A 24,057-nucleotide genomic window follows, 5' to 3' on the forward strand; every position below is an offset into this window, starting at 1 on the left:
ATTATATAATCAGCGATTCAAATTGCCGGTCACGGTGCTGCTCCTCCCAGCCATGCAGACAGCGAAGACAAGCACGACGCCTCTCAGGCAATTAGCACTGCATTCGACTACCACATGCTCGTCACACGCAACAATATACGGAAAATGCATGCTTGCTGCTTATACAGATGTTCGCAAAGATTCGTGCAAACAAGAATTTGAAAAGTTTGGGCAGTGTTTGCGTGAAGCTGTATGTCTTCCTCGTGGTGATAAAGAAAGTATCTTCTGACCCTGTTTATTTCTTAAGATGAAACGCAAATGGTGATGCCTAGTTAAATACATGCGAAGATGAGACGTCCGGGAGATGACATAGTTTTGGGTCCTTGTGGAAAGCCATGCCATTAAAATACATACACTAAACTAGTCAACATCCTCGGTTCCCATACTCCCTGGTAACCTCTGCTCCGTCTCAGTTTGTGCCTGTCCATTTGAAGCTGTGGAACCATGTTCGGGCTGCGATGGACGCCCTCTGGTCCTCATGAATGCCTGAATACGGAGGGGTATCACGGGGATGTTGGTGGTATTAGGAAGTGGAAGTGCCTCGATAGGTTGCTCTACTACCTCTGGAGCCGGCTGTCGTATGCGATTTATCAGGGGCGCAAGGCGCAGGTCTACTATGTATGTTCGTTGACTACGGGAAGGTTTCGGTTGTTCATCCTCGATCGAGTATGAGAGTGGCGGTGTGGGGACGAGAGGGTGTCGAAGGAGAACCTCGGAGGTGATAGAGGATGATTGCTGTAGCGACGTCTCGTACGCGAGTGTTTCCAACAGCAATAGGAAAGCCAAGATGAGGACGTCAAGTAGAAGGAGGTGCATTTTAGATGGTGCATACTCTGAGATGATTGTTACGGTTTCAATGAAAGCTAGTGGAATAATAAATAAACGCACCCATTCCGACAAAATCCAGCACGACCGTCCGCCCCTCAACCGTGCCTTCCCGCGCATGCAACCAAAAGCTTGGGAAATTGAGAAAGAAAGTGAGCAGGAACCACGATCGCAGAGAGACTTTGGGGTCGATATCCCTCGGCTTGTAGCACAGGATTTGACAACACATAGCTCTGGTAACCAGTGGTACGAGTGAAGGCGCGAGGAAGAAGGAGACGGCATGCAAGTGGAACAATAGGTCATGCAACTGTGTGACCCAGCGTGAGTTTCATGCACGACGTTCAGAAAGACATGAAACGTACAGAGTCGATGATGTGCTGGCGTTGGGCGTCATGACGCTTGTGCATGTCATCTAGTATGTCTCGCCGTGTAGATATAGTCGTTATGCTCGTACCTGCCAAGTATTGTCTCTGCTGTTAAGTCTAGAGGTTGGCATCAAGCTCGATGTTTGGACCTGTTGTCCAACAGCCTCAAAACAGCATTTCGATGTCTGTCGATTATAGATAAATAAATATGCATTGGCCTAAAATGTCCATCGAAGTGCAATAGAACAAAACTACAGTGTGTCGTAGCGATAAAAAGCATCAATAATAAAAGTCTAAGTAGATCGAGGAATTATTCCATCGAGTCCATGCTATCTCCCAAACTGACGATATGGTGGTGGCAACTCCGGAACTAGAGGAGCATTACTAGATGGTGGAGAGAATCTTGGCCACATAAATGAAGCATGTTCCAGTAATGCTGCATGTGCGCTTGTAGAAACAGAATACGTTGATCGTCGATCAACGTCACCATTCGGATGCGTTGATGAATCATAGCTCTCGTACGGGAAGCTCGACGGGGGGTCAGAGGTGGTTGCTGTCGCACGTGGCGTTCGATCTGATACTTGTGGTGATATATGTGTTACTGGAATTTCAGTAACTACACTACTCGACGGTCGAGGAGGGAGTGCACGGAAGCTTCGTGAAGGTAAAGGAGTACTGGATGGAGGGTATACGCTTGAGTAGGATGGCTGCTGATGATGGGCGGGAGTGCTCGACGACTGTGATGGCTGTTGGTTATGGGAAAGCATAATGGGGTGATGTGTCGGAACAGGCTCATAGCTTGTAGGTGGATGCGTTATGTCAAGAATGTCGTCACCATAATCATACGGACCTCCAAGCGAAGAAAAAGTGGTGCCAGAACTATCCCGAGGATGAAGCAATTCTATGTCATCAGACATGCTGCTTGGATCACGAGGATAACTGGGAGGGATGATGGCAACTGAATGGTATAATCCCAATCTGCGACTGTGCTCGACCTTCTTCTGCTTTGTGAGTGTGTTTAAATATCTAGTAGCGATGAGAGCACCATCTAAAATGATGGTAGACGCCCATCAGTATTGAGCAGAGGGGCATGCGTTGGACGCACATAATTCAAGAAGCAATACAAATGATACAACAACGATGAAAACGTATGTCGGGACATTCATGAGGCTCTGACAGTTGGATTCAGAGAGCGCATGATAGCATTCATCAACTATCTGTTGTCGGTTGCTCTGGCGGATGGTAACGAGGAAGTAAATGCCGACAATGACATTGAGGAGAAGATGGATATAGACGAAATACGCGTAGATCCCGACAAATCGTTGTTTGCGTGCAACTGCGCCAATGAACCTATGTGAAAGCCACCAGTAAGTGAAAATCAGTCCAGAATATGAGATATGTATGACACGCACCCAATGATGGACACAGCAAGCAATACAGTTTCTACAATACCCACAGACCAAAAGGAATATTTCTCCTTGCTAGTCAATGAATACGAATCTAACAACATCGTCAGTGTTATATCATGGTAATGTGATAGACCTGAGTATACGCACGAGACAGTTCAAACCACACCAAAACAGATAGCACACCCGAAAACAAGAAGGACAGACAAGTCAACAGCACGAATCCCAATCGCACTGGTATGCAGAAACAAAAATACGGGGAATACAACAGGTAATTTTTGAGGCTGAAGGCCATGGCGCTAACGGAGCCTGACAAGATCTGAGAAGGCACATTGTAAGTAAATAGGCGATGGTGACAAGAATGAAAATGAAGCACAGTACTGACCTTGAAGCGTAGTCGTGGCGGGACTTAATTCATTAGCAAACACAACGAATACCGTACGGTCTACGCAGTGCTCGGGGTAGCTGGCAAGAATACATCATGATAATTTGACTTAGCCGTTCGTGATCACTATGGTGACATCCAAGCCAAAAAAAACTCACCTAATAGTGCTAGCTTAGTCCTGGGATCTTGATGCGGAAATCAGGTTAGCGGTGCTGATTGCACATGGTACATGTAGTTTGACAATAGTTCAGTCATGTGCCTCGCCGACGATACCCTCTTTTTGGTTACAGTGGCAGGTTCACTGGTGTTTGGTCTTGCTTTGTCCACTTGCCCTCCTTGTCTATAAACTAAGGTTTTGGATCTACAGTGATTTTATCTCTTTCATTCTTCTTTCAAACAAGTCTCCGAGCTCTATCGAGCGCGGCTGGCACTGAGCTTACCATGAACGGACAAGTTGCAGGAACTTCAATGGACGTGGATGGAGAAGAATATCACCAAAATCAAGTATCCATCCAACGTTCATCGAGCCCTGTCCAACGTGCCTCCTCCGTGCCGCACCGTCTGCCACATTTCACGGTCGGTTATGTCTATTCTCAGGACATGATGCTCCATTCATCGGCAACTGGGGAGCATCCGGAGCAGCCAGAACGAATATCAAGAATTCGAACGGCAATTCGCGACGCGAATTTATTGCAGAAAATGAAACAAATCCCGATTCGACCTGTAAAGCGAGATGAAGCCCTTCTTGTCCATTCTCAAGAACATTGGCACAAGGTCCTTGCAATCCAATGTGAGTGGCGGCCCGTAAATCGTATCCGCACTAGTGTTTCACGCATAAGATATATTGCTTACTTCGAGAATTTACCTGCTTCTTCAGCAATGACACCGTCCGAAATTTTTGAATCAGAAGCTTATTATGAGTCCCTATCTCTGTACGTTACCAGCGGTACTACCCGAGCTGCGCGCTTGAGTTGTGGAGGCGTGATTGAGGCATGTCTCGCTGTGGCTCGTGGCGAGCTGAAGAAGACCTTTGCAATAGTACGACCCCCCGGGCACCATGCTGAGCCCGAGGAGCACATGGGTTTTTGTTTTTTCAACAATGTCGCTGTCGCTGCAAAAGTTACACAGTTTCTGACACCAGTCAGAAAGATCTTGATACTCGATTGGTAGGTCTTCAAGATCTTTCTTTTATTCGTATTCTCACTCTTGATGAAGGGATGTACATCATGGTATGTCAATTACTGAATGGATTTCATCATACAAATGCTTGTGTAGGTAATGGAACACAGCGTGCTTTCAATGATGACCCCTCTGTTCTGTACATCTCGTTGCATCGCTATGAGCGAGGGCAATTTTACCCATGTGGACCGTTTGGCAGCCTTGAATCATGTGGTGAAGGGGCTGGTCTTGGCTAGTAAGTTAACACCCCGCCCAGCTTCACAGATATTGATGAATGCAGCTCTGTCAATATACCTTGGCCGAAGAAGGGCATGACAGATGCGGATTATATCCATGCCTTCCAACAAATTGTGATGCCAATAGGAATGGAATTTGCTCCAGATCTAGTGATTAGTGTGTTCTTTTATTTTTCACGTCACCCATGGGCTAATATTACAAAGTCTCTGCTGGCTTTGACGCTGCTGTTGGGGATGATCTTGGCGAATGTTTTGTTTCTCCGGCGGGATACGCACACATGACACACATGCTATCGGGGCTCGCCGGTGGAAATCTAGTCGTCGCCTTAGAGGTAAGTTTACTGATGACGCTGCTTAATTTGTGACATTCTGAGTTTCCGATTCAAATTTCCACAGGGTGGCTATAACCTTGATTCCATATCTAACTCTTCTCTCGCAGTTGCTCGCGTGCTTCTTGGCGAGGCTCCTCCTGAGCTCCCCCCTATGGTTGCGTCTGAGGCAGGAACAGAAACGGTTTGGCAGGTCGCTATGGAGCAGAGCAAATACTGGAAGAGCGTGAACCCCAAGGCCTGTGAACCACGCGAAGGTTTGTCTCCTCACATCCGAAAGTAGTCGAGTGCTCATACAAACTTACTCACAGAGGTCGATGAAATATCATTCTCAATCCCAGGTAAGCATTTCCTTCCATGCCATGTCGCATATCTCGTGTTTCATGCATTCCTTGCAGAAATTCTTAAGGGCCACAGACAACACTTTCTATATACGCAATACCAAATGCTCCAGGTTCCATTAATGACCAAGATGTTTGAAGAGCGTTTCGGCTCTCAAGTTATGTGCACGTGCGTAGTCTGATTTATTACTACTTTGTTGGACTGAGCAAAATGTAGGAGTGACTTTCTACAAAATCCTACAATTATTGTATTTGTCCATGAATTGTGAACATCTTTCGAGTGGTCTCGTTGTTTATTGCTGACTTTATTAAAGCGGAAACCTGCGCATAGAACTAGACGGAAAGCCTACGTGCGACGTGCAGATGGAGAACTCTTACCTAGTCAGCTGCCCATCATTAATGGCACATTTATCCAACTCATGCTGTCCCAGATCGACTTTTCGAAGGAACTCATTTCATGGGTTACGAAGGAAAAATATGCTCTGCTTGATGTCAATGTCTTTCCGAGACCGTTTGCCTCGCCTCTGCCGGTACGTATGTTAGTGATCATGTTTATAGTATTGACCATATAGCCTATCAGCGCGGCCACAAACACGTAGAGTCATGGTCAAGGGATGTTCTTACTTACCTATGGGATAACTATATACAGTTGGCTATCTCCATGAATTTCCTAGCTCTAAAAGCTAAGTTTTCTTCAGGCTTTCGGGAGCGAAGAACATAATCTTCATTGGACATGGCCCCGGTTGTCATGCACTTATGGAGCTTATGGAGAGCCGTCGTACGTATCTTGTACTCTAAGCATACTTGAAGACAGCTCACTCCTGCTATAGCGGTCGGCATGATTCGCTATGTCAATACGGTGATACAGGTTGTGGGAAACATGAACATCCCGTTGATACCCAAGGACGCAGATGAGCTCCGAGCATGGTATTCCAAGGTTTGCATCATTTTTCGTTGCAGCTGCCATATCTCATATGCCACAAAGAACTCGCTCGTAATTGTCCATCCAGAGCACCCAGCATTTGCTCCTGAAGCGAGGATTCTCAAGAGACATGGCAGAGTCCTTCAGATTGGTTCGTGTCTCTTAGAAGCGACCATGCTTAGATCTGATTTGATCAACGTAGAGGAGAGCAAACCCATCAAGCTCATTATGAAAGGGCTCCCTTTGATCCAGGACCACATCAGACAGTCCCTCGTAGGAAAGCCGCGATAAGCACTTCTCATAAGTATCAAAGTCGCGTCACGCTGCGCTTCGTGGTATCATCCTTACCGTGTATTGCTATCTTGAATGCTGTCTTGCTGCTATCCTATCTCTATCTAGATTAGGTCGACGATGCCTCTGCGAGCTGAGATGATGCCGACGACTTTCGCTTCGGAGTCGAGGACTGTGCCGCCACGAGTTACGACCAGATCGCCGAGCGCTCCAGAGGGCTTGACTCCCAACAGCTTCTCAAGATTGACTGATGCAAGTGCGAGAGCTTGTTCCTTTGAGATCCTGTCAAAACTCTCAAGGGCAGCCTGATAGCCATACGATGAGCCAAAGACTTGATGAAAGAGACTCTACACACCCATGCTATGTCGAAGCGTGTGTTGCGAGCACTCCACTGCTCCGCGATACCAATACCAACAGTGACACCATGAGCTAGGAGGGTGGTAATAGCACTCTCATTGGTCAATGGCGGACCAGGCAATCTGGTAGATAATGAGTTTGTGGACACGGTATAATGTATAATCACTGACATCCTCTTTGACTCCCAGACATCAGGGAAGGGACGGGATGGTGTGAGGATGACACCAACTCTCGCCTCACCAAGTTCCTTGGCAAGAAGGTGGGCCTCAGCAGCACCTGAGATAGTGAGCTGAATATCAGTCCCGGTGCGCGTGCGGATCTCTTTCTTCAGCTCGATAAGCGAAGCAATGATATCCGCATTCTGAACTTGCACAACCAGGGGTATGGTGCCCTATGAGATATACATCAAGATACATTACAACACATAGAAAGACGGATAGAAATGCACCTTTGCAACCTCAGAATGTGTGGTGCTACTCTTATCACCCAGCAGTATATTCCTTAGCGCTGCAATTTGCGTGCTAACACTCGGTCCCCGTTCTGAGTGACCAATTTGCACATGCAGTGCTACAACATCTTGGATGACAGCCCCGTCCTCGAGTTTGTGGGCTGCGCCAGTGCTAAACGCCGTACTCAGTCCCGCAATGAGGCCATCTGAGCTTGGCGCAGTAACACCTGCAGTGACGCCTGCGCGGTAGGCGAGGCTTTATTTAGCGTGGATGTGAGTTAGAGTAGAAATAGCGGCAATTCGAGAGATGGCTTACAGCGTGTCGCGCCCAGCAAACTGGAGACCATCCGAAGCCTTAATGAGCTCGCTTCCCGCAAGGATGCTTGGGATAGAGCCGGTGAGAGGGTCGGAAACAGTGCCGTCGTGCGTGGAGCTCTCGCCCTGGATCTCCTCCAAACCAAGTGGGGAGCCGTAGGAGATAAGTCCAGGACTACGTAAGTCACGGTGAAATGGGAGAATAGGGTTGAAAGTTGGTGATAACGCACGCGATAGACCCGCCCTCAAGGTCGACCCATTCGACATCTTGCGAGGCGAATTCGCTCGCACAAGCTGCAGCACCCCAGCATTGCACTACACCCTTCCTGAGGGCTACCACACCCCGCTCTCCCATGTCAGCCACACTCATCACACCACCCACTCCATCCGGCACATACATGCTACTGACATTCGCAAACACCACTAAATCTTTTGCCTTTTTCGGCATTAGGGGTGGGAGTCCTTCATGCTTGATAGCCGCGGCAGCCTCGAGATCGAAGTTTGGTGCGCGTGGAACCTGTTGGAAGGACACGGGTTTGGAGGCGACGGCGGGCTCAGAAAGTTGGGGGATGCCGTCAATCCAGACTTGTTGCGGCGTTGTACCTAGTGCAAGAGGGTGGCTATCCCAGACGACAAGATCTGTGGTTAGAATTAGTCACGATCCGCGATAGAGATGCCGTGAGTGGACCGACCAGCATCATATCCTGGTATTGGAAATATGTCAGCGTGTACTCAATTGTGCAAAAATAGCAGCAAACCTTCACGCACGAATCCAATCCGATGGTCCTGCCCCATAATACGTGCGGGCGTCGACGTCACAGATGCAAGAGCAAGGTTCGCCGGAAGGCCATACAAGTATGCTTGCTGCGCCTCGTATAACAAGAAGCGAGAGTTGAGGACAGGATGGTCACTCTGTACGATATATCAAATCAGGATGGGAGTCAGAGGGGGAACACAAATGTGCAGACCTTCATCACGACATCAATCCCATTCTCGGCCAGAATACGCGGAGCGAATTCCGACCCGCGGTAAGCCTCACGCTTGTACCGGGCATTCGTAGCGAACAAGGCTGCCGCAGGGGTCTGGCCTGTAAAATACATCAACACAACGAGATGTCAGCAAAGCGAGATCACTATACCATATGCCTGCTTGAGAGTCCCTGGGACAAGGTATGTCTCATGAGCATGGTGGAATGCAGCGATCGGGAATTGGAATTCGTTGGTAAGCTATGGTTCATACCTCATCAGCACCCATAGCACCACACCCACTTCAACGTTACGCACACGGACAAAGTCATCTAGATCAACTGTCTCATAGCAATGCGTGTGAACCTTATGTCAAGGAGAGAGATATCAGAATATTCTCTTACACAACAGGAGACACTGAAACATACCTTGACACGCCCGCGCAATACATCGACAAGCGCTTCCCACTGTAGGTTGTCCGGGAACTCGCCGAGGTCTTCCCATTCACCTGCTAGCGCACGAGTGCAATACGCGTCCTGTTGCTCTTTAATTTGCCGAGCAGTGTCATATCTGTGTGTATGAGGGTTGTCATGGGAAGGAAGCCAAGGAGAGAGGCTGTAGAACGCACGCCTGTCGGAAAGCCCAAAAAGTATCCATACGCGTGTTACCGTATACACGACCTTAAATTCGGATTTGACAAGGACATGTGAGATAAGGAAGAATGAAAACTTACTGGGATTCTCGCCGCACGCGTGTCTGCGATTGAAATGGATGAGTGCATGTGCTTCAAGAAATAAAAAGGAGACTCACTTCATTTGTCTCCATCTTGGTGGCAAGGTCGGATCAACATGTGTGCCATTAAGAGTATAGGGTGGTTCCAGGAGCATAGATGAGGGAGAACGTTCTGCAGTGGGACGAAGCTTGATAACGAAGGCCTGGCCACCTATGGGAGATGTTAATAGTTCCGTACAGAGGAATCAAGGCGACCGTACCAATGGCATTAGCAGAGCCAGGGAGAACATTTGCGGTAGTTACGCCACCGGATATGCTGAGCCTGTAGGCGTCGTCGTGGGTATTGAGCCCATCGAGGCTGCGGAGCCAGGGTAAGACAGGACCTGCGAAGAAGATGGATCTTTATGCATTATTGAAACGTGAGACGATGTAATACCCTTCAATGAATTAGTATCGCCTGCGCCACTTAGGTATGGGGCACTGTCGACGCCCAGGTGGGAATGAAGGTCGACTATCCTGAGTGTAGGATTAGAGAAGAGTGAGATATGTTTGATCATGTGCGCGCCTACCCAGGTGTGACCCAACTTCCGCCTGCATCCAATGTGACCAAGTCCTTAAACTTGTTGAACATACTTGGGCTTGCATGCCCAACAAATTTGATGATACCCTTGTCGAGCAAAATATCCCCCTGCGTGATCTCTTGATCGCCAGTCCATATGGACGCATTTCTAATCAGAGTCGCGTGGGTTCCTTCGACGAAACGGTCTGACTCGGTGCGTTGGTGAAAGTTAGAAGGTGGGCCAGGCTTTGCGTGTAGCATATAGCATTTCTGCAGTATCTGCTCAGCATGAAGGGGAAGCTGAACGGATTGTTTTCCCAGAAACGCAAGCTGGGACAGAGATAAGAGTAAGCTTGCTACGGATATAAAACATAACGTGAGTGCTATTGATGCCATTCTGTGCTTCAGCCTCCATCTTGCCAGCCGCGGAAGGTCGACTGGTGGGGACTCGGAGTAAGTAGGTAGCTTGTCCATTTCGAACAAGGAGATAAACAAGAGTCACGTAATGACAGACGCTAGTTCTTATATTTATATGCTTGCAGTGGATGATAGCGAAGTAAGATTAGCTCGGAAGTCACTAGGTCAGTCCATACGGAATCTCGGATGCACGCGGTTGCCTGTCACGGGTCCTACGACATCCGATCTGATATTATGTAATACTGATTTTCAGTCGTTCGAATGACGAGCGTGTCAGCAGCAGCAGGGGGATCTGCTGCTCAAAAAGCCAAACCTCCCGTAGTACAGCCTGGCACAGGCAACAATATCATCATAAACCCCAACCAGGTTAGTGTCTCTTTCAATTCCTTTGACTCAATTTTGATGTAGACAACCTCAGCGCTTGAATCCTGTTCTTGAATGCATTCGCAATGTTGGCAAAGAGTTTGGCGATATTGTCCCCGACTTCCAAGTGGGGCGTACTTCCGGCGTGCTCTTCCTCAGGTGCGCTGTCTCGCGTTGCTTATCAATGTCATTGAATTACACCCTTCACATTGGAATGAAGTCTGAAATATCACCGCCTGCACCCAGAATACATTCATACTCGCATAGAGAAACTTGGACTTGCATATAATCTCAGGATTTTGCTTATCATGTGCGATGTTGTAGGTAACTCTCCGAACTTCCACCCAGAGCTCTCTAAATTCCTTCACCTAGAGCGAGCATCAGGAGCCAATCCGGGAGCTTACCAAGGTCTTCCCCCTCCCATGACCGTCAATTCTCAACTTCACAACAATCCATGTAGGTCTGTCTCATCAATAACATCACCATCATCGTCGCATGGAGGTATTCGTTCGTAGCTCGCGTGATTAATCAGACGACTGAACGCTTCACTTTTGCAGCATCGAAGAAGCAGGGCAGTACATCTCTACACTCAAGCAGTTTGAGCACAAGTCACCAGATCTTATCAAGGAGCGCGTGGATAAGGACTACAATGCCGTCCTCCGCACCGCGCTCACCAGCATCAATAAGGTGAACAAAACCGACGTCGAGACGTTGCGCTCGTCACTTGGGGTGTGTCATCTCTGCACCATTTAGATTTGAAACGTACTTAGCTGGCGGGCCAGAGCTTCGCCGACATAGCTCGCGCCCCATCTGATCGCCTCCAGACATTACCAGGCTTTGGCCCCGTAAAAGTCCGTCGCATCAAAGACGCCTTCGACAAACCATTTCGAAATCGTGCTACCAGCGCTGTATTTTCTGTGGGCTCGCAAGTCACACGGGGCGCTGGCGACGAGGTCGTGTCTACGTCCAATGACGTGACAGAACCTAATGCTGCCTCAGGTTCGAAAACGATATCTGACTTGGCACCTGCACAAAGTGGCAAAGGAAAAGGAAAAGAACCAGCGCAACGCAGCCCAAGCCCAGTGTGGGACATAGAACTCGACCTCGACACTCCTCCGCCTGTCGCATCTTCCGGGCCTCCACTTCCACGTGAGCTGTCGCCAGCATGGAATATCGAGCTTGACCTCAACGATGACTCGGATGACCTGTATGTGGATCCACGGCTGGCTGCTAAGAAGGGATTCGGGCAGGCTGGGAGCTCATTGGGCTCAGATGAATGAGGCTCATGCGTTGTGGAAAATGCGGTAGATGCGGCCTTGGTATTGTTTGTATGCGCGTTTACTACCCATACGATAAAGATTCGAGTAATTGACGTGTCACAAACCGAAAAGAAGGCATTAAGAGCAGACTACAAATACGAAGGAAGGTAGAGGGTACAGAGCATACACGATTTAAAGCTGGTTGACAGCAGATTCATCTACAATAGGCATGCTATAATGGACATAATATGTTACTGCAGCAGGCGAGGAGACGCGGAGTAGCATTGTCGGTAGCTACATACAGTTGAAGGAAAGCATCACCTGAGTGGAAAACATGACGACGCAAGGGGCATTACGCAGAAGAAGTGGATACGTATAGAATAGGGTTAACATTCCACATGAAGTCGCATGGTGGAAAAGAGAGGCGTGCACGAAACGTGTTGGAAAGAGAACAGAAAACAAGAGAGTAAACCTAGCATCCGTGACTTAGGTATACTCCGAGAGCTACTTGGGACCGAAGTAATGCTGGATGGTAGCCATCTTTGTCCACCCTGCGGCGGGCTTGAGCGCCTGGCGTTGATAATACACGCGCATCTGAAGGCGATGCATCTCTGCCTTCGTGCGTGAGCGATCTAGGTGCGCCGCACGCGTGTCAACTGCATAAAACCACCGTCAATACTGCATAAGACTGACTACATACAAAGAATACTGACCAATACGCCCCTGCGTGACCTCTAACACCCGCAGAAGTAGTTCGAGGGGAGCAAGCGGCTTCTGGCTCTTCCGGGGGCTGTCGTCTATCGATGATTGACGAGAAAGCGACTGGGAAGACGAGTTCTCTTCATGGACGTAGGGTTCGATGTTTGCGAGCGCGACACTGATGATAGCGAAGTAATGCCTGAGGTCCTCAAAGTCTGCGTTTGCGCTTGTTACGTCGAAGAGCTCATCAGAGCCAGGTACAGGTGAAAGTAGAAGGATGAGCGGCTCGAGGGGAGGGAGCGCATCCTATGGGTCACGTGGGTCAGTGAAACAAACCCCAGACATGGTAGAAGAGATGCGTACAGAGGGCATACTGTTTGGAAGGAATAGCGCATATGCTAGCCATTGTGCGATGTGACGAGTGCGGCCACTGCCGCTACTAAAGAACGAAACAAAATGGGCTTTGTTAGCTGGCGTAAGCGTAGACGCATGGCTGAGAAGTCGTTGATGGATAGAAAGGTGCTACAAGATGCTCAGATGAATAACGTGCTGTGACTTTTGGAATGAGAACTCACAGTTGAAACATTGATGGTCCAACAAATGGTGTCAATGGTGAGATGCAAGTTAGCCCTCAGCTCGTTGGAAGTGGTTCTGTCAAGGCCAATAACCACGAGGCTCAATAGCACGTTCGGAATATCTTCTGCGACAAGATTTTCCGTTCTGTGAATCATCATGCGTGAGTACGTTGTTATCTGTGAAAAAAATAATTGATACTTACCGAGCAGCAATACCCACTAGCGCTACTAGTTTACTCAAAACACGTGAACGATTTTCAGAACTGATACGCAACGGGTGTACATCCTCACGGATAGTCCAGCGAAGGTCTTCTGCTACATGGTGACATGCACCGAGGTTAACAAGTGCAGTAGCGATGTCGGTGAAGCGAAGCGTAGATTTAGATGTGTGGGATGTTGCGCTCCACAAACTATGCAGAGCACTGTATGCTGCGCCAGAGAGGGGGGACTCAGTAACGTTGATGGCTAGAGACGCAAAACGTGGGTAAGCAAAGACATGGATCATTCGATCAGTGGCAAAACATACCCAGCGCGAAAAGAGGAGAGATAACAAGAGATTTCTCCTCAGGACCTAGAGCGCCGAGCACTCCTGAAGACAGAGTCAAAGCCAGCTGATCGGCAGCTACCCGGAAGATAAGTCTCCAAGTCCGGCTTCGATATATGGACGCACCTCCGATCCCACTTAAGTGTTGCAAAAGTGCCAATACGGGATGGTTACTGGCATCCCCAAAGCTCACATTACACTCATCATCAACAACCATCTCATCATCACTCGCGCCCTCCTGCCAGAGCGGCACACCCACAACTTTTTCCTTCGACTTTTTGTTCTCAGTGCTCTTGTCGCTGACAAGGATCTTTTCGATCTTTTCGCCTGCCTCACGGCCAAGAATTTTTGTTTCGTATTCGCCCATGAACACATCATCTTCCAGTGGTTCAAGAACGGGGCTGCTCGACTTGCGTTGAGCGTGTTCTTGAATCGCCTGCCATGCGGCACCCTCATCTGCCAAGTTCAGATCATCTTCCAGATCCGCATCCGAATAGATGTGGGCCTGTAAAGCGTCCTCGGCGCGCAGGAATGCAGCACTCCCATTCCCGCGCTTCTCCGCGGCCTTTTTCTCGCGAAGGAGCGCTTCAAGCGGATTGAAGGACTTCTTGAGCTTTGAGGGTCCAGGTGCATTCTTGGTGACGACGATGCTAGGAAGGCGTAGGGGCGGCGCAGGCTTGCTTGTACGGCCAGAGCGGATGTGTACTTGGGTTCGGGACATCCTGTGGGTGTGAACAGGGGGGCGCGTGGGGGAGGCAGAAGGAGAGCGGCGATTACGGAGATTGTAGGAGGTGGTGGCTTTGGGTGCCGAAGATGGGACACTTGATAGCGGCGAGTCGAATATACCATCCATACCATCCAGGACAGGAAGATGCAAGCTAAAGAGAATTCGGATTCAAAATATGGTACATTGAAGTGTATGGAATGAGACAGACTTCTTGCCCTTGCCCTTCTTATCGGGAATGAGAGTCATATTTTCGAGGTCGTCGTCGCTACTTTCATCGAGCTCGCGGAACTTGTAGGTTTTCTCCTCGTCGCTCAGGGGGCTTTCGGCAAATGCTTTTGCTTTGATACTTGCAATGAGCTGCACAGCCTTGCCTGCTTTATCAGACACGGGCGTGGCGGGAAGTTGCGGGACACCTGCGGTGTCAGGCGGGGAGGGCAGTGAAGCAGAGGGTTGAAGGGGCGTCTCAGGAGGTGCACTATGCAAGGGCGTGACAGAACGCAAGTATGCGTCGTCATTTGATGGGGAAGTAACAGGTACCTGCAGGCCTGCGTCCGTTGCACTTGAGTCACAGGGGCTACTGTCATTAATGACAGATGAGGATGGTGATGCCAAAGTAGTTTGGCGCCATTTGTGGACTTGTTCATTGACTTGACAGAGAACGCGGGTGTCTAGTACAGGAACGACGAGTTCCATCTCGTCAGATTGGCTACTGTGTATGAGAAGCTTACTAGATGAAGGGGTGTGAGGCCCTGCGAGTGGAGGGGCTTGTATGGATGGTTTCAAAGGAGAGCCTGGTTTCTGGACATAGATAACACCGTTTGGACGTTCACCCTCGGAGTCGCTCTCGAATTTCTTCTTGCGCTTATGAGGCAACCTGGCCTTGGCGGACGAAGACGCGCTCAGGAGGTGAGAAGCGCCGAAATACTGGTCTGGGGAACGAGGACGCTTTTGAGAGGCCCTCCTAGGGGTGTTCTGTGCTACTTGGCTGCGTGTAATACGAGGCGATGCCATAGGACCCTTCGGAGTTTGACAAGTAGAAGAACGGGTTCTAGATGCTGTGTGGGGTGGGGAAAGAAGTGTACCGGAACCACTAGAAGTGGACGTGCGCGAAGCGGAGAGCATAGGAGTAGTTATGGTCTGTTTGTGAGAGACTGCCATGGATGTCTCAGGTGATGACTTTGAAGCGTTGCTTTGACGCGAACGTGTGGCCAACGCGACTGGACTAGGCTGAGACGACGACACAACCGACGAACTCGGCGCTTGGGCTGGTTTTCGGGTAAAAAAGTCAGTTACCCTCAAATTTCTATTAGGGATCTTCGCTTTCGCGGCTTTTTTCGAAGAATTTTTTGAGCTCATCGTTGTCGTGTCGCGGTGAACTGTAAAGAACGTTTATTGCCCATGCGTATCGGTCACGTGATCTATTCAAAACTATAACCTTCTTTCAATTCAATTGTGGACCCGAACACGCCGAGACTCTCAGACTCTAATGCGATAACGATTAGCGTGTCGCAGACGTGTAACTTTGCCCAAAACGCTTGAACCTGAGAGACCTCGAGGCTCGAGGTTCCTACAGTCCAGTGGTGCGAAATGTCAATATATCACTCGGGACTGTGTACTGATGGGGCTCCAGCTTGCTGTAAATAAATTGTTCATCCCCCACCCAATTTTCATTCGGTACTGGAGCAGTTCAGCGCAACAAAATAATGATCACCAAGGCATGCGGCGCACGGTGGATTTACCCAGTAGCTTGCCGTTGTGCTAGCTCTCATCTCGAAAAGTGCTTCAGTTCCAAATGGCAGAAGGAGCATATTAGGGGTGCGTGCCATTAATGATGTCGAAGCTTGCTGCCTAGTACTATGACTCTCTCCGGCAGGGTCACTGCTGTCCGTGTCCGTTCATGTGCCTAAGGGAAGTCGAACGACGTCGAACACGCGCTTGGCTCTCTTCGGTCTCACGACGAAGTTGTTGATCTGCACAGTTAACGTCATTGTGACGTGATAATAGTTTGTTTGTGAATTTGCGCTGATTAGGTGGCGAAGCTATCATTCCTTCCTCAGCGCTTAGCCACGGAGCGACTCATTGGTCATGCAATGATGCATTGATGCATGATGTCATAGTCTTGGGTATTGCCGTCATGATGCATGCATGAGGAGCGCAATGTGCGGTACGGGCTTGATCTGATCAATCACAACTTGATCGAACGACGTTTTTGTTTACAAGTGGGGTTTGCAAACCAACAGAAGGAATGGAGCTTTGGCGCTGACGTCACAACCGGGAAACTGTTCTATTGGTTGTTGTAATCTCACTGGTAGCGCCTCAGGTCCAATAGTGATGCATGCTAGAAGGAACGTTTGTCTTCATTCGTCTAGTCTGTCTAAGACTAAATTACATCGAGATATATTACTAGGTCGACACCGAATATTCACCCATAAGACTCTAACAAAAAAGCAACATTAACAAAATAAGGATAAGTAAGGTGACAGTGAATCATGATTCATATCATGAACTATCTACATGCATTACCAGATTTGTCCAAATGAGTGAGTGAATGCGAGTGAAACGAGATGAAGAATGATCATTATATGCAATGCGAGAAGGCGAAAGTGCTTGAACTCTATGGAACATGATCTAAAGGGGAAAAAAAAGAACGTTCTATGGAAATGGAGGGCGCTCGTCTATAGTGGGCTGTCTGCTATGTGATTGTGATTGTGTGTGCAGCGGCGAAGGCGGTATGGACTGCCGCGGTGATGATGCATTTGATATATAATTGGACCGAGAGGGTGAATAATTTGATTGACTCGTCGAGTACTGCGATTGAGAGTTGGACCGCGAGCGATTTGAGGGTTGAGATTGTTGGATTGACCACCGCCGTGGGAGCAGTGAACCTAACGTTGTTGACCCTGATTCTTCTGAATACACACTTTGATGGTCCGTCAAAGTCTGGGAAGGGCTATCTGGATATGGTTGGTTGACATCAGGATCCAGAGGAATGTTCCGCTCCGGCGTGGGATTCCGCGGCCGCCAGTCTTTCTCGTCATTTTCAGCACCCTTCTCCGCATCCAAACCACCAGGTGTGGCACCCGGCCGCCGTCTATAGTGTGCCGGGACAAGTCTCATGATGCCCATGTTCACGAGCGTGTTGATAAACATGACGATGACCGCAACCGAAATGATAACAGCTATCACAATGCCGATCACAACGCGAGGTATTGCCCCTAGGTTTAAGTTCTCCAAAAAAGCGATCATGAGACCAGTGCAAAGTACTCTGGTAATCGCCAGGTAAGTTGCGAGGACATCAGCACCTCTTGATTTGTGCGGCCGAAGGACTAATAGAGAGGCAAGGACCATGCATTCTACAACGAGGATTGCGACGATTTGCACGACACCGTTGACTTGAGAAAAGGCGATAAAAAGAGCCTTCACGAAAATCGCCAATATCAAGGGAGTAGTCGCGTAAAATCGCTCCAGGCGGTATATGGCGTACAGAGGACCATGAGAAGCTAGGAGATCAGGTTGCGTATACAGTTCAGAGGGTGCTGAACGAAGGGCCAGGCGATGTACGAGGACGATAGAATATAAGATGTAGCCAACCACCGCAAGGAACAAAATTACTGAAAGGAATATAGACAACCATGAATCCTTGAGCGTCCACTGATAGAACGCAAATATTGCCACTGGAGTAAATACTATCAGGCACTAGGGCAATGAGTAAGCGGATATGATTAAATGGAAGCCGAGCCGTACTCACAACGCGCAACAGCCAGGCACGGGCAAATGAAAAATATCGATGATGCCAGTCAGCAATGTACCCTCCTGTCCGTCGTCTATACCGAGATGTTGCGGCAAGGATGCAATAACCAATGAAGAGGACTGCAAGCAATGTCGCGGCGATCATCAAGACGACCAGGAAGACGGTCATGAAAGAGTTAGCCGTGGCAATGCCAACAGAGTTGACATAGATAGGTACACCGGCCTGCAGGACATTGGCAGATGACGGTGTCACAAGTTGTACATCGCCAGCGGCGGAGAGCTCTTGAACAGAGGCGACGGAGATATCCGAGACATAATTGGCCGAACTCGTATTGTAAGACGCCCAAAGGTTCTCTGTGCCGATGCCCGCATATTGATCCGAAGAAGCAGAAAAAGTTGACGAAGACATGGCATTGTATGGGCTAAGTTTGCGGTTCACGAGAGCGACCGCAGAACCTCCAGTGGCATCGGCCATGTTGCCTCCGGTGAGGTGACGCATGTTGTTGATGGAAGTCTGAATGGGAGAGGTCGCGGACGCGGGGAATAAACCCATCGCCCATGCAAAATTGATTGTAAATGCCCGATAGACTGATGAATAGTTAAGATCCAGGAGTGCTGTTGATGCAGTCCATTGATATAGATAGAGAAGATCGAAAAGACGGAAGGGTGCCAGGGTGCCTGGCGTAAACGAGGAGAAAAACGCAGACAGAAGAGCAAGTAGTGCTAGTGCACCAGTCGCCCATTCCACGGCTACTTGATGTGTTGACCAGCCATTAGAAAGGGTTGCCTGAACACAAGCCTTAAGGACTCCAGTGTTCACTTCTGTGAGGGACAATTGTGCTAACAAGACATGAGCGCAACGTCTAGTCTAATATGGCGAGAACCTACCATATGCCTCAAGATCCGGAATTTGGAAAGCGATGCTGGGGATCTTGTCGGAAACACCAAGGGAAGATGGTATAGGGATAGAGTCGGAACCGGTAAAGTTATACATCGGCAATGGGCACAGGGCACCACTGAACAACGAGCATAAATCGACAGTGAAGTTCACAGGATGCATTCCATAAACGTTCAGCATTACATTGGCAGTCACATTGACGTTGGGATCCTTGAGAGAAAAATGAGGTAAAGCTTTACTGAAGGAGAGAGCCACGTACGACACTCGCTGCGGAGATGTTGAACCATATGGACTGATTCTTTGCGAAGTACGCGATGTCAAATTGCTGAATGAGCAGAGTCTCAGGTGGTGAGCAATAAGTCACGGAAGAAGTGACTGTACGAATCATCAGGTATATTCCAATTGCAATGCCGTAAGTGAAGACGTACACAGAGAGTCATCTCTAGCAGCTGTCAATGAAGAGAATGTAAGGAGTGCTAAGAATCGCAACCTGGCGATACGGGCGAACATGAGAGACGAAGAAAGCACCAACCAGCCAGTGGTGGTAGAGGTAGAAGTGAGGATAGATACACGGGCTGTCGATCCTGTCCAGTCTGTATTTTCAGCTGCGGATCATGATAAAGGATACTCCAAATGAGTTGCATGTTGAAGGCGTGTTGTTTATTGTTCCATTGTACTGACCGTTATTGTTGTTGTTGAAAGCTGTGACTACAAATTCTTTTGTTGTCCGTTTGCAACGGAGTTGTGTAGCGAGGTACCTATAGCTTAGCTTACTGAAAACCGGCGTTAAATGAAAGACAGGGAGAGGTGCTTGTGCAATGGGGGTAGAGAACGTTGTAGAGGCTGCAGCCGTATAAATATTTCCATTTGAAATAAATAAAAGTGAGTGGCGCTGCTAGGCTTGGCCAAAAGGAAATATAGGGCCACAGCCGAAATCGGGTGAGAAAGCGTTAGTGGCAGTGCAGCAATTCACACTTACTTCTTACTATTAGCGGCCTCATGTTGCCACAGCCGCGGCACGCATCTAATGAGGCGTTTTCGTTTTCCTGTGTTCCTCGTCTCAACTACGTAGTTGAAGGTGTGGAAAGAGCACTGCACCATGCGTATATGTGTTAGAACAGCACAGTCTTAAATGATAAATTCTTATATAATAAACATGCTTATATACACGTGTATGATACGTGCGATAAGCTCCACCGTCACCCCATGTTCACTAATTTCAGTTCAACGGGGCACAGTGGTCATAATTACCTGATTGGTTCGCGCCCCACCATGCAGGGAACATGTGAGCGTTCCCACCAGCGCCTTGCACCGCAAATGAGAGGATGAACACCATGACTTGAGTGCCTCCGTCAAGGGCTGCATCACTTGATTAGTCGAGGGTCCCGAATGACGTTCCAGAATACTCACCAGCTCCGATAATGTAGTTGTATTTAGCAAACCAGCGAGGGTGGCGCGTACGCAGCCACCATTGCGAGAAGAATGCGACAGCGAAGTAAGAAAGAATGGAGGAATTGATTCCAACACAAAGCCATCCGATAAAGTAGCTGTGAAATATGTGAACATGCTGTTAGTAATTCAGGAAACTCTGAACGTACGCGATAACTGGAGTATAAAGATAATCCGCGCGAAGTTTTGGCCAGTACCTGTGGATGACCCAGAACGGAACAGGGATGAAAAGTCCAATTAGGTATGCCCAAGGAACCCATTGGTATCTTTGGCCTGCGGAAAAGAGCTCATGACTGAGTCCACCCCACGCAATTGCCTGAGAGTTGTATTGCTGAGGTTGTTGGCCGGACCAGATGTTGGTTCCTTGGACAGACAACAAGATTTCACGTTGGTTATCTATGATTGAATTCATGATGACTACGTGTGCAATGTCAGTTAGTTTTTATGTCATGTAACAAGTGACGTGCGCACAGAAGTTCAAGATGGCGCCAAGCAGCGTGCCAAGAATCTGAGCAGTGAATGCTGCACGAGGTGGCAGCTTTGCATCTGTAAATTACGGTCAACACAGATTGCCATGTTCTCCTACGGCGTGAAATATACACACACTGAGCTATCTTGAGGTCGCGGAGTAGTAGGTTGGCTTGGCTGACAGTGTCTGTAACATTGGGTTAGCCGACCTGTTCTCGGAACGCAAGACTGATACATACTGTATCCGTATAGAACGAAGTACATATTTGCCACTGTGGCATTTGTCAATCAAACATATTAACGGCGAGCAAGGCAATCACCTGGCTTCCCGCTGTGAAGGTAACCACCAATCATCTGGATAAACCTGAATGCGAATTGTGTTATCAAGGATCAAAATCGAATTCAAGGACATACGGCTGGATGATGAGTCCAAATCCTGTAATCGCGCCGAGTGCACCGAAGAACAGAATGGAAATCGTCGCCAGCATGAGCGAGATAACGAAGCCCCACCTTCACTGCTAATCAGCCTGGACCGCATTTCCGATCACAGCTACTCACCATGGCAAAGTCGAATTGCTCTTGTATATAACCACCAGGGAAACAATGAAAGACACGAGGAAAACGACGAAGTACCAGCTATTGGGAGCATCGGGGTACTATTACAGAGATGTTCATGTTTGAAAGCTGAATGCACAGAAATGTAAAACTAACCTTCAGCATTTGCTTGTAGTGGGGATCGATATTTTCATCATCGACGTCTTGCTTCCGCATTCCGTCTGCTTTCCAAAACTTCCAGTCAAAATTCGCCCACATTTGTTTGATGCCTGATGGAGTCATCCAGCTCCATGCAGAGCGCAAGTCATCCCGGTTCCAGAGGAGCAGATGGGTAAACGTGGCCGCCAAACCCTAGGATTTCAAACTGTCAGTCCGCAGTGTTACCAACGTTTGGTGAACTTGCCAAATTTGAGGTCAGCAAGTAGACGATCCAAGTGCTGGAATAGTAAGGTAGGCCTTGTTCAGCGAGGAGTGTGGGGTCGACTTCATAGTTGGCATTGAGAATAAGTGTTTGATCGTACTGTGTTCCGTTTTCATAGAACAAGAGTTGAGAAAGCTGTGGGGAGTTGACGTCAATGTTCTGCCGTTAAATGTGAACGTGGACTAACGAATGGGAAGTTCTGGGCCTTCCAGATGTTATTGTAATACACAGCAGAAAACACGACCCTAGACGTAAGTCAATGCAAGGTCTTGAATCAGGGCGGAGGGATCGCACATGCAAAGAATGTAGCCCAGGAAATTCGAGAGCTGTTCAAGAAATATGTAAGGCGTCTGGCTCGCGGATTTGGAAAAAGGTCATACTTGTGCTTTGAGCGGGATAGTCATAGGGTTCACCCCGCCAGAGATATACTGTGGCAGATCCCGTCAGTAATACAATCCACTTTCAAAGTTCGTATTCACACTCACTTGCCAGTCAAAGCATATAGACAGGAGTCCCAGACCCTCGTTTCCGTTGCTGCCACCAAACACTCGCGAGACGGCAGCATTGTTCGGAGCTGCAAGACAGATGATGGAGAACCCGGTCAGAAGCGGGAATATCCATTCTGGGAAAATCTCCCAAATGAAGATACTGAGTCGATCAGCATGCTAGATCATTGTCGGTTTTAATATTAAACTTACGCAGCAAACACCATGTAAAAGACTCTGAGCTTCTTCCGCGCTTCCATCCCGCCCTCGTAGAGAGCATCGAACATGGACAACAATGGTAGCACAGTAGGATATAACATCTTTGATGGATACAACAGGATGCCTGGTATAGGTATGTAAACACCGAGTTCAATAAGAGATTCAATTGTGGACATACCTCTCATCATGCCACCAATTCCATAACTAAGAACTTTGTTAGCGTCCGCTTGAACTTGAAGAAACATTCTCGTACCCAAGAAGTTGAGAAGAGAAGAGCAGGAAAATCGAAGCAGCGGGATTGGGCGTGATGTTGTAATACAATCTTTAGCAAAGATAAGTAAATTCCGTCAATATGAGTAATGCTCACTGACCGCTGGACAGCAAGAACTTCGGTACCTAAGGCGGAGTTGGCAGAAGCGCTTGCCATGATCACAATGAAAGCATTTTCTTTCTTGTTGAATGGTCCCTGGGAAAGATATTTAGAATAAAGCAACGGACGTGGGTAAATTGCTTTACAGGGTTCAGGTAGCGCAGGAATCCGCGGCGAGGAATAAAAGTCTCCATGAAGACGCCCAGAACATAAGATACGACTGCAAGGAACATCAATGACACTAAAACCGTTTGCTGTGACAATGATGTTAAGAGCATATAAAGTTGACATGCTTGTTCTACTACGCACGGGCTTGAAATAATAGATTTCCGCTATAAATTGACATTGATGAGGATCACAGTGGATAAAAACAAATTCAAAGAAGCTCACCGAGTACTCCACCAAAGGCTGAGAGACCAAGACCAATAAAGAAGGAACGGAATGTCCACGGGTTCAGAGAAGGATCGTCGTCCACCGAGATGACGTGCGTAGCAATATCACGTTCATCGGAGAGCACGCCTTCCTCGCTGTCAGCATCGACTGTTGCAGTTTCGACGTCGCCTTTGTCATCGAACGATTTGTCACTAGTGCTAAGAGCTTTCTCGCTGGGCACATCGTGCCCGCTGATCGCTCCTTCAGCGGTCAAGCTCATCGTAACAAGACAGTACTGCACAAACTGCACGAGAAGTTTTAGCACAACTATATGTATTTACCTGCAACGCAGATAAGCGACTATTCTCGTAACCGGAAGTCCAATTGCTCGGTACGATCATGTCTATGGGACCCGTGTATGGACATGTAGTACGCGTGGAGTCCTGAGTATGTCTCGTGTGAGAGATAAGAGGGTGCCTTGGAGTATAACCGAAATAAACTTTTTCGGCATTTTGGTCCTCCAAAAGTACAGGCCTGGGGGAACTTACCGTTGAGCAGCTACTAAATTGGCTTCATACCAGCAGAGCATTGCGTTTTCATGTCTTTCCGGCAGGATTGCCCCAGCTCATGCACCGTGAGTGAGTCGGTAATACCAATACCGGCAGCCGGACCACATATGTTATCTTGCACGGAACCAATTGGACCAGGCGGCGCATGTGCATAGCGGGTTGGGTGCACATTGTATTTGTCATTCAATGTCACAAAGCCGCGTGCTCCAGCAACGACCCACTC

The 24,057-nt window shown here is 48.4% G+C and overlaps 9 protein-coding genes across 9 annotated transcripts; 3 read left to right on the top strand and 6 right to left on the bottom strand.

Annotated features, from left to right (window-relative positions):
• Positions 1 to 42: 42 nt before the first annotated feature.
• HD556DRAFT_1263214 (uncharacterized protein) lies at positions 43 to 1,388 on the bottom strand. Its single transcript, XM_041299074.1, has 4 exons — positions 1,227 to 1,388; positions 928 to 1,171; positions 287 to 872; positions 43 to 229 (listed from the first exon to the last, which is right to left on the bottom strand). Exons 1-3 carry the CDS (start codon positions 1,269 to 1,271, stop codon positions 400 to 402), a joined length of 762 nt encoding a protein of 253 aa, XP_041165772.1. The 5' UTR covers positions 1,272 to 1,388; the 3' UTR covers positions 43 to 229; positions 287 to 399.
• On the top strand, positions 53 to 268 carry HD556DRAFT_1227714 (uncharacterized protein; the record flags this gene model as incomplete). The annotated part of the gene is made up of 1 exon (XM_041297179.1): positions 53 to 268. One exon carries the CDS (start codon positions 53 to 55, stop codon positions 266 to 268), a length of 216 nt encoding a protein of 71 aa, XP_041165773.1.
• Positions 1,389 to 1,405: 17 nt separating the features above from the next.
• Positions 1,406 to 3,283, bottom strand: HD556DRAFT_1332924 (uncharacterized protein). Its single transcript, XM_041301828.1, has 6 exons — positions 3,179 to 3,283; positions 3,021 to 3,100; positions 2,786 to 2,954; positions 2,642 to 2,729; positions 2,335 to 2,579; positions 1,406 to 2,277 (listed from the first exon to the last, which is right to left on the bottom strand). Exons 3-6 carry the CDS (start codon positions 2,928 to 2,930, stop codon positions 1,559 to 1,561), a joined length of 1,197 nt encoding a protein of 398 aa, XP_041165774.1. The 5' UTR covers positions 2,931 to 2,954; positions 3,021 to 3,100; positions 3,179 to 3,283; the 3' UTR covers positions 1,406 to 1,558.
• Positions 3,284 to 3,488: 205 nt separating this feature from the next.
• On the top strand, positions 3,489 to 6,318 carry HD556DRAFT_1227727 (histone deacetylase clr3; the record flags this gene model as incomplete). Its single annotated transcript, XM_041297180.1, has 17 exons — positions 3,489 to 3,810; positions 3,898 to 4,186; positions 4,236 to 4,249; positions 4,296 to 4,434; positions 4,480 to 4,592; positions 4,640 to 4,767; positions 4,832 to 5,021; positions 5,076 to 5,105; positions 5,163 to 5,274; positions 5,323 to 5,370; positions 5,420 to 5,486; positions 5,537 to 5,635; positions 5,686 to 5,753; positions 5,804 to 5,883; positions 5,936 to 6,042; positions 6,091 to 6,178; positions 6,230 to 6,318. 17 exons carry the CDS (start codon positions 3,489 to 3,491, stop codon positions 6,316 to 6,318), a joined length of 1,983 nt encoding a protein of 660 aa, XP_041165775.1.
• Positions 6,319 to 6,422: 104 nt separating this feature from the next.
• HD556DRAFT_1227333 (composite domain of metallo-dependent hydrolase) lies at positions 6,423 to 10,090 on the bottom strand (the record flags this gene model as incomplete). The annotated part of the gene is made up of 18 exons (XM_041297156.1): positions 6,423 to 6,623; positions 6,674 to 6,797; positions 6,846 to 7,066; positions 7,124 to 7,379; positions 7,440 to 7,613; positions 7,669 to 8,077; positions 8,131 to 8,142; positions 8,197 to 8,350; positions 8,407 to 8,520; positions 8,572 to 8,664; positions 8,722 to 8,769; positions 8,832 to 8,973; positions 9,032 to 9,083; positions 9,137 to 9,159; positions 9,214 to 9,346; positions 9,396 to 9,518; positions 9,572 to 9,651; positions 9,705 to 10,090. The coding sequence occupies 18 exons, from the start codon at positions 10,088 to 10,090 to the stop codon at positions 6,423 to 6,425; spliced, it is 2,745 nt and encodes a 914-aa protein (XP_041165776.1).
• Positions 10,091 to 10,329: 239 nt separating this feature from the next.
• Positions 10,330 to 11,754, top strand: HD556DRAFT_1263219 (restriction endonuclease type II-like protein; the record flags this gene model as incomplete). Its single annotated transcript, XM_041299075.1, has 7 exons — positions 10,330 to 10,477; positions 10,530 to 10,633; positions 10,695 to 10,794; positions 10,847 to 10,882; positions 10,935 to 10,975; positions 11,032 to 11,203; positions 11,245 to 11,754. The coding sequence occupies exons 1-7, from the start codon at positions 10,373 to 10,375 to the stop codon at positions 11,752 to 11,754; spliced, it is 1,068 nt and encodes a 355-aa protein (XP_041165777.1). The 5' UTR covers positions 10,330 to 10,372.
• Positions 11,755 to 12,237: 483 nt separating this feature from the next.
• On the bottom strand, positions 12,238 to 15,634 carry HD556DRAFT_1489901 (uncharacterized protein; the record flags this gene model as incomplete). Its single annotated transcript, XM_041308782.1, has 8 exons — positions 12,238 to 12,389; positions 12,447 to 12,738; positions 12,796 to 12,954; positions 13,008 to 13,152; positions 13,211 to 13,472; positions 13,534 to 13,629; positions 13,678 to 14,429; positions 14,487 to 15,634. 8 exons carry the CDS (start codon positions 15,632 to 15,634, stop codon positions 12,238 to 12,240), a joined length of 3,006 nt encoding a protein of 1,001 aa, XP_041165778.1.
• A 1,296-nt stretch (positions 15,635 to 16,930) lies between these two features.
• HD556DRAFT_1227688 (uncharacterized protein) lies at positions 16,931 to 19,436 on the bottom strand (the record flags this gene model as incomplete). The annotated part of the gene is made up of 5 exons (XM_041297178.1): positions 16,931 to 17,974; positions 18,027 to 18,868; positions 18,917 to 19,136; positions 19,186 to 19,301; positions 19,355 to 19,436. The coding sequence occupies 5 exons, from the start codon at positions 19,434 to 19,436 to the stop codon at positions 16,931 to 16,933; spliced, it is 2,304 nt and encodes a 767-aa protein (XP_041165779.1).
• Positions 19,437 to 20,096: 660 nt separating this feature from the next.
• Positions 20,097 to 23,998, bottom strand: HD556DRAFT_1517355 (OPT oligopeptide transporter protein-domain-containing protein). Its single transcript, XM_041309093.1, has 23 exons — positions 23,814 to 23,998; positions 23,284 to 23,742; positions 23,203 to 23,225; positions 23,040 to 23,147; positions 22,895 to 22,989; positions 22,777 to 22,845; positions 22,702 to 22,727; positions 22,518 to 22,647; positions 22,305 to 22,467; positions 22,200 to 22,247; positions 22,114 to 22,145; positions 22,007 to 22,064; positions 21,802 to 21,954; positions 21,555 to 21,749; positions 21,402 to 21,499; positions 21,258 to 21,353; positions 21,164 to 21,207; positions 21,083 to 21,115; positions 20,980 to 21,030; positions 20,847 to 20,921; positions 20,525 to 20,792; positions 20,337 to 20,473; positions 20,097 to 20,285 (listed from the first exon to the last, which is right to left on the bottom strand). The coding sequence occupies exons 2-23, from the start codon at positions 23,543 to 23,545 to the stop codon at positions 20,146 to 20,148; spliced, it is 2,304 nt and encodes a 767-aa protein (XP_041165780.1). The 5' UTR covers positions 23,546 to 23,742; positions 23,814 to 23,998; the 3' UTR covers positions 20,097 to 20,145.
• Between the last annotated feature and the right edge of the window lie 59 nt (positions 23,999 to 24,057).

This window comes from Suillus plorans (assembly GCF_016647745.1).
Source record: "Suillus plorans strain S12 chromosome Unknown HD556scaffold_5, whole genome shotgun sequence".
NCBI classification, from domain to species: Eukaryota; Fungi; Basidiomycota; class Agaricomycetes; order Boletales; family Suillaceae; genus Suillus; species Suillus plorans.

Bases quoted from the DNA above. Each gene is read 5' to 3' on its own strand.
- HD556DRAFT_1263214 (XM_041299074.1), bottom strand. From the start codon at position 1,271: ATGCACAAGCGTCATGACGCCCAACGCCAGCACATCATCGACTCT. The intron at 1,172-1,226 runs GTACGTTTCATG...TGGGTCACACAG, and splicing joins GCCAGCACATCATCGACTCT to TTGCATGACCTATTGTTCCA. The intron at 873-927 runs GTGCGTTTATTT...CAATCATCTCAG, and splicing joins GCTGGATTTTGTCGGAATGG to AGTATGCACCATCTAAAATG.
- HD556DRAFT_1332924 (XM_041301828.1), bottom strand. From the start codon at position 2,930: ATGGCCTTCAGCCTCAAAAATTACCTGTTGTATTCCCCGTATTTTTGT. The intron at 2,580-2,641 runs GTGCGTGTCATA...GCTTTCACATAG, and splicing joins CTTGCTGTGTCCATCATTGG to GTTCATTGGCGCAGTTGCAC. The intron at 2,278-2,334 runs GTGCGTCCAACG...CCATCATTTTAG, and splicing joins TGTATTGCTTCTTGAATTAT to ATGGTGCTCTCATCGCTACT.
- HD556DRAFT_1517355 (XM_041309093.1), bottom strand. From the start codon at position 23,545: ATGAGCTTGACCGCTGAAGGAGCGATCAGCGGGCACGATGTGCCCAGC. The intron at 22,468-22,517 runs GTAAGTTTAATA...TGATCGACTCAG, and splicing joins TTTTACATGGTGTTTGCTGC to TATCTTCATTTGGGAGATTT. The intron at 21,750-21,801 runs GCAAGTTCACCA...TTGAAATCCTAG, and splicing joins ACTTGCTGACCTCAAATTTG to GGTTTGGCGGCCACGTTTAC.